The sequence below is a fragment of the Podarcis melisellensis genome, assembly GCF_964234715.1.
Source record: "Podarcis melisellensis genome assembly, chromosome: 2".
Lineage (NCBI taxonomy): Eukaryota > Metazoa > Chordata > Lepidosauria > Squamata > Lacertidae > Podarcis > Podarcis melisellensis.
Window position 1 is genome coordinate 24,214,844 of NC_138529.1, and position 10,888 is coordinate 24,225,731.

A 10,888-nucleotide genomic window follows, 5' to 3' on the forward strand; every position below is an offset into this window, starting at 1 on the left:
GATTTTGCAAGTAAAGATGCTTAGGATCATATGCTGTCAGTCTCCACTTCTGACCTTAGTGCAGAAATTGGTAGCTACATCTTCATGTCCCATCTAATTTAGGAGGTCAAATCAGTTGAAAGCAATGGTCCCTTCTGCCTTTGGAGGCCGTGGATCTGACTGCCAAAGGAACCAGCTGCAGTCAACTTCTGTGCACTCCCCCATCCTTCTGTCAATCATCATTGGCCAAGTACCACCTCCTCCTTTTTTTAAAACAGGATCTGGTTTCAGTTAGATAAATTAAATGGTACTGTAGGCTGTTCTAGTGTGGATGACAGCACCGTTGCATGACATTCAAGTCTGCATAACAGCCTCCTGCTCTGTGCTATTTATGTCTTTCTTTCAAATGTTTAATAAACACTTTTATATTGACATATTAAGGCGTCTCTATTGAGACCAATCCAAGTAGTATTTTGCTCCTACTAAACATAGATTCCAGCTCATTTCAAGCATATTTATATTCCCATGTTCAAACTATTGTACTTTACTTTGATCTATTTTTAAAGCACAGAAGAATAAGGCAAATTTCAAAATGAAGGGGCAACTGAGTTCTCTGTTTCCTTTTCCCAAATCTCCCCACTGGTTCTTGAAGTTGTTGCCACCCTTTATACATGCAATATAAGGACCTCCTTAAATGGAAGGAATTACGCAACTGGTCCATACATGTATGGAGAAGAGAGCAAAAAAACCTCACTATAGAAGGATATAGGGTGCAAACCATTTTTACATTCCACTAACTTTCAAGTATTTTATTGTTTAATATTCTGTTGGGAGCTGCCCAGAGTGGCTGGGGAAACCAGCCACTGGGTGGGGTATAAATATTATTATTATTATTATTATTATTATTATTATTATTATTATTATTATTATTCTCACTTGTCTTGCTTTCTACAAAATCTAGCATTCTTGTGTGGGCTTCTTTCCTAATCTTAATTTTTTAAAAAATATCTATATTCACAATGTAAGAATAGCATGATCACACTCCCAGTTTCCAATGGAAAAAAGTATTAAGGTTTATTTAAAGCTGTGTACACACCATACATATGCCACAGTGTATACAAAGTCCTGCTGCAAAGGAAGGCAGGGAGGAAAAAACGTGTGTTGCAACAATTCATTTCCAATGTTACTATAGCTCTCCATCTAAAGCCACCATATCTTTACATGGTGACAAGGCCACAGCTGTCAGATTGTTTTCAACCAGAATCTGTACAGGGTAAATGGTGGGTGGTGCAAGTGGTGTGTATTTCATTCATGAGCATCTATGGTATCGGTATCTTCCATCATCTATATTTCCATTCATGAGCATCTATATTTTTGTTAGATATGAACCGTTGGTTCCATAGTTATTGGATTTCCAATAACCGGAATGCGTCCAGTGAATCTTGCATAGCAAGGTGGTATCTGGGGCAGCAGTGGCAAGCAATATGCATTTAAAAATGAAAATTAAGATTATGCACAGAGATAAAAGGCTTTGCCAAGAGGAGTGTCTAGGCAGAGCAGCAAGTGAAGATGGAAACACAGGACAGAAGCATTTGCCAAGGATGCTTTACATCAGGGGTGGGGAATCTCTAGGTCTCTCTGACCCTTGGGACTTTCTCCAGGCTATGCCCACTCCCAGACCACACTCTCTCTTTCAAGACCACAGCCTTTGCCTCACACTTTCTTGAGTGTTTGCCTGGCTCAAATGTGTCATTGAATTCTGATAATGCATCTTGCTTGGTTGTTAAAGGATAGACAGGGGCGTCGCCATGTGTGTCGAAACTAGCCTACAGTACAAAAGTAAAATTTATATTCATTGCTCTCCCCACTTTTGCCTCTGGCCTCACCCCCCATTGGTATGTGGTCGCTATAAGGTTTCCCACAAGGGAAAGTGGTCCTTTGATTGGAAAGGTTTCCCTAAACCTATCTTAGATAAATCTATGTAACACATAGGCTACGAAATTGTGTTCTGCATTGAGTAGAGATGCCTATCTCAATGCAGAAGTTCACATTTAGCCGCTTTTCTAGCTCTGTAATTTTTATATCCGTTCATCTTAGGTATGTTGGATGAATTCAGAGATAGATGAGCAGAACTTTGCTCAAGCAACAGGGGACCTCCCAAAAGTCTCTGGAATAGCATGTGATGGGGATAGAGGACTTCAGTGCAAGTCATCTCTGAATTCAAGTCTGCATATTTCCCCTCTCCATAAGTTCAAGGTGTCATTTACTAAAACCAAATGCAATGACCAAAAGGCACAAAGCGATAGATCCAGTCTTGTTGAATCAGATGCTAAGCCCCAGTTCACCATCCCTCATAAAAATCCATGCTACCAAATGCCATTTCAAAGAGATGTATTTCCCAAAGGCCAGGAGGAATTCCACAATTTGAACATTGTCATTCTAGTGTAGACTTTTCTTTACCTTTTACAGCTAATATGAATCCCACTGGAAGTAAACATTGACCAACTGGGTGCAAAGCTTGAGACTTCTAAGTTCATTGGGCACTCTCAGAAGAGGAAGGAGCCCATTTAAGTCAATGGACCCTAAGGGCACTGAGCTCTTAGGTCCACTGATCTCAATGGGATGACAGCAGGCCCCATGAAAGCAAACATTTATCTCCTCACACACAGAATAGAGTGTGTATCTGTGTATACATACCTGAAGTCTTTGGAGCACAGTCACTGGTTCCATAGAGACCTGGGGAAGTGAAAACTAAATTCACATTCACATATAGCCAATCAGAGAAAGAGCTTCATCTGAGATGCTGCCTTCTGAAACAAATTTATTTTTCTTGAAAATGAGTAACCAGTGGATGGTCCGATTTCAAAACAGGTCAAAATGTTCCAGCTCTTCACATTTCTTAGTCTCAGAACAGAAAGTCTCGCAAGGTTACACAACTTCACTGGGAAAGGATGAAACAAAAAGCACTAAAGCTCATTCCAAACCCTCACTGATGAGTAGTGCAAAAGTGTGATGCGACTACTAAACCAAAGCTTGAGTTGAATTCATTGCATGCTTTGGAGATTACAGAGGGAAAGCCCCCCATTTCAAGCAAAGTCCCAGGCTATTTTATTTATTTATTTATTTATTTAATCAGATTCTCAGAACAGAAATACTTTGGAACATAGGTTTCATGCTGCTTTCTTCACTTTTTCCCTATGACCAGATTCTTGAAAAAATCAAATTTCCCACTTTCCGCGGTGACTAGACAATGGCTCTTTACAGGAACTGCAGGTCTGCATCAAGGCCTTTTCCAATGACAATGCTTCCATGACTAAGAAATGTTTCTATTTTCAAGACAGCACAGCAGCTTGGTTTTACACAGACTCCCCCAATTCTAAACTGGTGTTCTGAGGGCAACATGTTAGTGCTGCTGCAGACGCTACAGCAGCACCCAGGTCAAGATCACTGCGGAAGAGAATGGCAAACAAAATTTCCTGTTGAGTTAGATCACGGATGGAGAAACCAATGTCCTTCAACATTGCAGTCATTTCATGTCCATGCCACAAACAACAAATCTTCACAAGCCTTCGCTTCATGTAGTCTTCCTCCTTTCAGAACAAAGGAGTCAATTTCAGTAGACAGTTCTCTTGTTTGAAGGGGCTGTCTGGTCCAAATCCAGTTTAAAGAACCGTAAGAAGGGAGGGCAGGGATCACGGTGTGATCCATCTGTCGTATGCAGGTACACAGGTTGCGTGTTCACAGTCCTCCCTACAGTGGGATGTACTGCATGTCTCTTTTCTCTTTCGTGTTTTATTTTGCAATTTTATGTTGCGAACTGCCCTGTGATCTTTGGGTGAAGGGCAGTATGCAAACAACACCACCACCAAAAATATTTAAATCCTTATGATTGTTTCGAAACTTGCATCTATACCAGTGCCGGATTTACATGTAAGCTAAACAAGCTATAGCTTAGGGCCCCACTCTCTTGGGGGCCCCCAAAAAAATCCAAGGGAAAAAACCCCTGGATGTACATTTCCAAAATACAGTGGTACCTCGGGTTAAGTACTTAATTCGTTCCGGAGGTCCGTTCTTAACCTGAAACTGTTCTTAACCTGAAACACTACTTTAGCTAATGGGGCCTCCTGCTGCTGCCGCGCCGCCGGAGCACAATTTCTGTTCTCATCCTGAAGCAAAGTTCTTAACCGGAAGCACTATTTCTGGATTAGTGGAGCCTGTAACCTGAAGTGTATGTAACCTGAGGTATCACTGTATTAGATAATAAACAAATAAAATGAAACCTACGTACAGCAACAATGGCAAATGGCTTTACATACATATTAGGTCCGTAAATTACCATATAGCATCTATTCAACACAAAAAACAGTGACAATTTTTTTTTTTGTAGACAAAGGACAGCTGGACATATAAAGGGTTCCATTACCTTAAGTAGTTTAGGGCCTCATCAAACCTAAATCTGGCCCTGATCTATACCTATCAATCAGCATATGCATATGCTTTGCAAATGCCATAGAATCCATCATAGAATCTTAGAGTTGGAAGGGACCCCCGAGGGTCATCTAGTCTAACTCCCTGCAATGCAGGAATCTTAGCTAAAGAATCTATGACAGGTGAGCATCCAACCACTGCTTAGAAACCTCCAAGGAAGGAGAGTCCACTTTTTTCCTTTTTTTGGCGATACATTTCCTCTATTTTCATGATGCATAGATGCCTACCCTATATATCCCATAATACCAGAGTTATTGTGAGCAGGTGGTGCAGAGGCTGCTGGTGTGCTGGTGAAGCATCACAGAGTAGCCATTTCAACACTGGCATTGCAGTTACAGTCATACCTCCGGTTAAAGACCCTTCAGGTTGAGCGTTTTCAGGTTGCGTTCCACTGCGACCCGGAAGTAACGTAACGGGTTACTTCCGGGTTTCGTCGCTCACGCAGATGCTCAAAATGATGTCACACGCATGTGCAGAAGCGCCGACCCACACACACACACAGACACGGGTTGCGTTCTGCTCAGGTTGCGAACGGGGCTCTGGAACGGATCCTGTTCACAGCCAGAGGTACCACTGTATTTATCTGGACACTGCAGGGTCAGGGCTATCTGGGTGCATCAGCGGAGCCAATTTTTCATTGCTACTAGTGCAGCTTCACAGTCCAAGAGCAAGCCTTATGCAGAATGGGATGTCAGGCGAGGAGAAGCTTTGATGTCCCCCTTCAGTTGCTGAGTAACCTCAATATTGCATCTCTAGCCCATTTCATGACATTGATGCAAGATTTCCCCATCATATACTTAGGCTAAATCTGCAAGCATGGATCTGATCAGTTTGTTGACTGTGCACCATGTTGGAAGTGAACCCCAACACAACACTGTCCAGTCGTAAGTGCTGTCAGATTTTTAAAAATACTGTAAATATGAACTGGTAATATTATTTATTTCCGATGTTGCATGATTTGGCAGGTACTCCTTGGACCCAAACAACTATTGCAGTTGGCATACCCTGCAAGATTTCTCCGATGAAAATAGACACTCTATTCTATAAGAAGAAGAGTTTGGATTTGATATCCCGCCTTTCACTCCCTTTAAGGAGTCTCAAAGCGGCTAACATTCTCCTTTCCCTTCCTCCCCCACAACAAACACTCTGTGAGGTGAGTGGGGCTGAGAGACTTCAAAGAGGTTTGACTGTCCCAAGGTCACCCAGCAGCTGCAGGTGGAGGAGCTGGGATGCGAACCTGGTTCACCAGATTACGAGTCCACCGCTTGTAACCACTACACCACACTGGCTCTCAACAACAAAAACAACAACAATTTTATTACTCATACCTCACTCATTTGATTGGGGTTGCTCCAGCCACTTTGGACAGCTTCCACCTTATATAAAAACATAATAAAACATTCAGCATTTTAAAAAACCCTCCCCTATCCAGGTATCTTCTAAAGGTTGTAAAGTTACTTATCTCCTTGGTTCAGGGTTCTCATAACACCAAACATACCCTCCAACATTTCTCCAATGAAAATAGGGGAAAGTGGGACATACTGGGATCAAATCAGAAACTGTGACGGCTTCTGTAAATCCAGGACTGTCCCTGGAAAATAGGGACGTTTGGAGGGTCTGAGTTGACACTCCTCCAGGTGTTCTTTTTGTTGCACGTTCATGATGCTCTGTGCTCTTGTTACCATTGGGGTTGTCACACATGCTCCTGCTTTCAATACTGTTCACCCCTGCAAAATTATGGGGTGGTCACACTGTTTCATTTCCAACCGGTTGATACCCTGCTGAAATCAGATAACTTTTTAAACAAAAAAAATTTTTTTTTGGTTTATTTTGGTCCTTCTTTAGCTCTTCTGGCGAACAATGATGTGGTAGCATTGAAGCAACATAGTATAGCAGACTAAGGCAGAATAAATCCACTACTAATGCAATATTTCTGTGCCAAGAACATGTTGCAGAACAAAGCCACACAAAAGCAGCAGTCTGGAGAGGCCCCCGGTCTCTTTCATTCTTGAAAAGCCCATCATAAATACTTATTTTGAGATTTTCTTTCCATATTATTGCCTGCCTTGTCCTGGATTCCCTTCCAAGACAATTACTCCTTTTAGCTGTGGCTCAGGCCAGCATTACATTTGTTCTCACATAAGCTGTTGTCTGACCTAGTCAATATGGGGGGGGGGGACAAAATATAACCCCAAGCATGTTTTAAAATGGGAGATTACTGGCCTTTGGTTGCAGTGCACTTCCTTTTCACACCTCTTAATGTGCAGCTCCTTAAATCACCACGACGCTTTCCAATTGCTGTTTGTTTTTCAAAGACAGCGTATTAAAATGTCGGTTCACGAGAGAGCAATGGATGAAAAAAAAATGAGGGGGGGAAAATGGCGAGGGGTGTTTTAAAGCTGCAGTTACAGCAAGTCATATGAATATTTCCAATAACTGTGTTCCAAGAAGTATTTTTGGAAGCATGAATGTTGTGTTTTTTAATGAAGGCCATATTCTGAGGATACGACACCATATGTCACAATCATTCTTCGACCAAAAAAGTAAAAGGAAAGTATGCTAGGCTTTAAAGTGTTTTGGAAAACTGTCTTTGCCCGGCTGTCATTACTTGCGTGGCTGAGGGATTCTTTGTTTTTTAGCACATCCTAAATGAGATGTACTATATGCCTCATAGGACGGAGCCTATCCACTTGCTGCTTGGGTAGAAAAACATGATAGCTCACTTGTGATTTTCCTGGGTGACCCTTAGGGCAGCTAATCTGTGGTTGATGTACAGTAGTAGAACAGGCCTTGGGTACACAGTGATCTATGCGACGGTCACCTCCAGGCTTGATTATTGTAACTCGCTCTACGCGAGGCTGCCCTTGAAGCTGACCCAGAAACTCGACCAGGTGCAGAAGACCGTGGCGAGGCTCCTTACAGGGTCCTTGCCGCAGGATCACATTCACCCAGTGCTTTACCAACTGCACTGACTCCCAGTGGAGTACTGGGTCAGGTTTAAGGTCTGGTTTTGACCTTTAAAGCCCTATGCGGCCTAGGACCCATGTACCTACAGGACCGCCTCTCCTGGTATGCCCCGCGGAGGACCTTAAGGTCCACAAATGACAACACTTTGGAGGTCCCAAGTCGCAAGGTGGTTAAATTGGTCTCAACCAGGACCAGGGCCTTTTCAGTACTGGCCCTGACTTGGTGGAATGCTCTGTCACAAGAGACTAGGGCCCTGTGGGACTTGACATCTTTCTTCAGGGCCTGCAAGACAGAGCTGTTCCACCTGGCCTTTGGTTTGGACCCAGTCTTTGGTTTTGGACCCTTATGTTTCCCTCCCCTTATGGTATTGATCTATCGGATACTATTAAAATGAGGCTGCATTTTAAATTGGTTTCCCCCCTCCCCCTCCCTGTAATTTTACTGGTATTAGCTGCCCTGAGCCCAGCTCTGGCCGGGAAGGGCAGGTATAAATAAAAATTTATCATTATTATTAATCAACCTATGGCCTTTTAAACTGTATGTGGCGTTATTGTTTTCGTTTGTTACTATTTTGAATATGTACAGTATTTAATAAATCAATCTCTTGTGAACTCCCATCATCAATGGCTTTTGGGCCATGCTCCCAAGGCTGATGGGAGCTACAAGGAGCAGACAGAGCTGCCAGACCAAAATGCAAAGCCTCTTGTGGCTGTTTTCTCCACCCTGGGCCCCCGAAATGTTCACCATATGGGCTGGATATGCTGAATGGAGCTGAATGAAAGATGGTACATGGAGTGTACCGCTTCAAATTACATGTAGGAGTTGCCACTTCTGAACATCTCCATTTGCAACACCCTCCCATCCAACCCCCCATCAGACTTCTGCAAATGGAAATCTAGCACACAATGGAGAAAGGTTCTAGCCCAGGCCTTCGTCTGCTGTGTTGCTTTTCAATTCATAGGTAGAAAAAACACAGGGGAGCACTAAGAAATTCAACGTCTTGCCTGTTACCTGTGGTCACGCTGTACATTTTGCCTTCTCATTCAGCAGTAAGTGTCAAATTTCCCAATCTGCAGCAGTGCACACTCCTCATCCATGCTAACCACGCACACCAACACTGATATATATGCTTTTGTATTTACTTAGAGGCAAAAATATGAAATCTTTTCTCTTTGGTTTCATCTGCAGGTTATAAATGAAGAGAACAAGAGCGAGACCAGCTGGTGATTGGCATCTTTAATTGCATCTTCTGAATTAATCACACAGCACAGATTAAAGAAGCATGGCTGAGCCTGGCGAGAAGCTTTTAAGTGTGGAAACGAATAAACTCAGACATGCACACAGCTACCAAGACACAACTTCGATTGGGATTAAAAGAATGCAAAAGCGATTTCTCCAGAAAGATGGAAGCTGCAATGTGTACTTCAAGCACATCTTTGGGGAGTGGGAGAGCTATGTGGCCGACATTTTCACCACATTAGTGGACATTCAATGGCGCCATATGTTTGTGATCTTCTCATTGTCCTACATCCTTTCCTGGTTGTTCTTTGGCTTGGTCTTTTGGTTGATTGCACTCCATCACGGTGATTTATCACTCGATGAAGGAACGACCCCTTGTGTTGACAGTGTCCATAGTTTCACGGGGGCATTCTTATTCTCTCTTGAAACCCAAACGACCATAGGCTATGGATCCCGTTGTGTCACCGAAGAGTGCTCTGTTGCAATCCTGATAGTTATCATACAGTCAGTGTTAGGCTGCATCATTGACACATTCATCATCGGTGCTGCCTTGGCCAAAATGGCCACTGCCCGGAAGCGAGCTCAGACCATCCGCTTTAGCTATCATGCCACAGTAGGCTTAAGAGATGGCAAACTCTGTTTGATGTGGCGGATAGGTGATTTCCGCCCTAATCATATGGTAGAAGGCACAGTGAGAGCCCAGCTCTTGCGGTATGTGGAAGACAGAGTGGGAAGGATGACAATGGAATACAAGGACTTAAAACTGTTAAATGACCAGATCATTGTTGCGACCCCAGTGACCATTATCCACGAAATTAACCAGGACAGCCCATTGTATGATATGGACAGGAAGGCTCTTGCTAAAGACAACTTTGAGATCCTGGTTACATTTGTTTACACTGGAGATTCAACGGGGACATCCCATCAGTCAAGGAGTTCATATGTGCCTCGAGAAATCCTTTGGGGGCACCGGTTCAATGACGTCCTGCAAATGAAGAAGAAGTACTACAAAGTCAACTGCCTCCAGTTTGAAGAAACCACAGAGGTTTATGCTCCTTATTGTAGTGCCAAGCACCTAGACAGGAAGGAGCAAGAATACACCACCTTGGAAAAAGCAGTGGGTGGAGAACCTGGAACATCGTCTTCTTCTTCTTCCTCTTCATCAGCACCAGCACCAGCACCAGCACCAAGATTAGGACTAAGAGCCCGGTCCTTTAGTGCTGAAGCATTAATCATCCACTCTGAAATTTCTGAAGAGTCAGCCAAAACTTCTAACCAAGTCAATGTTATGGAGGTGCCGTATGAGAGAGCGCTGGTGACTTTAAGTAGAATCTCAATGGAATCCCAGATCTAACAATCTGTTGCAATGGCTGCTCTTGACTTTGCAGCAGTTTTCAAGGCGCACAAGTTGTGGACCTGGTATCCTCAAATCATAAAACGGAAGAACAGACTCTTTGACACTTCATCGAGACTTCGGTCTAGCTGGTTTTCTTGTTTTAGTAGATAATGCTGACATTATTCATCTCCTTAAAAAAATTCCTTTTTTGCAAACAATAGAATTTTGTGCCCTTGTATTTTTTTAATAGAATGCTTAACAATATTCAGCATCAATACTGAAAGTGGAGGATACCTGTAGATAAGAATTTCAAAGTTGCTTTATCACTGAAGCCATGAAGTCAGATTATTTGAGTTAAAACTGCTTCAGGACCTTATGGTCCTATGGTTTAGGTGCATTAATTTTGGATTGTTCAGTGTGACTGTCTTTTGGATTAATGTACATTTCAGTAAATTAAAGAATTGCAAAATAATTGATTTGTGTGCTGCAGCATAGCTTGGTAGTCTATTTGCCAAGTGTACCCTAGGCCCACATCTCATTCAAGTAGCTCTTTTGATTGTACAAAGAGAAGTTAATTAAACTACTTCACATTTTTGTTTATTTGTAAAAACTATATATATATATATATATATATATATATATATATATATATATATATATATATAGTTTTTACAAATAAACAAAAATACACACACACACACACTAGATTTTTCTATGGGGGATTTAGGCTTTCTCAGAATTTTCTAATAAAATATTTTGAATTCTCCTAAAAATATGTAAAGAATAATTCTTACTCAGAGTTTGAATAAAGTAGCTAGCTTTGCCAAAGCCATTATGCAAGGCACCTTATTTGCTTCCACTTTCTGTTGATCAGTGATT

The 10,888-nt window shown here is 42.2% G+C and overlaps 1 protein-coding gene across 3 annotated transcripts in view; it reads left to right on the forward strand.

Annotated features, from left to right (window-relative positions):
• KCNJ16 (potassium inwardly rectifying channel subfamily J member 16) overlaps positions 1-10,481 on the forward strand; it is a 46,405-nt gene extending 35,924 nt beyond the window's left edge. For all 3 annotated transcript variants that reach the window (XM_081899797.1, XM_081899798.1, XM_081899796.1), the window contains exon 2: positions 8,623-10,481. In XM_081899797.1, coding sequence (XP_081755923.1) covers positions 8,717-10,027 — 1,311 coding nt within the window. In that variant the 5' untranslated portion in view covers positions 8,623-8,716 and the 3' untranslated portion in view covers positions 10,028-10,481. The remainder of the gene's footprint in view (positions 1-8,622) is intronic.
• Positions 10,482-10,888: the final 407 nt, after the last annotated feature.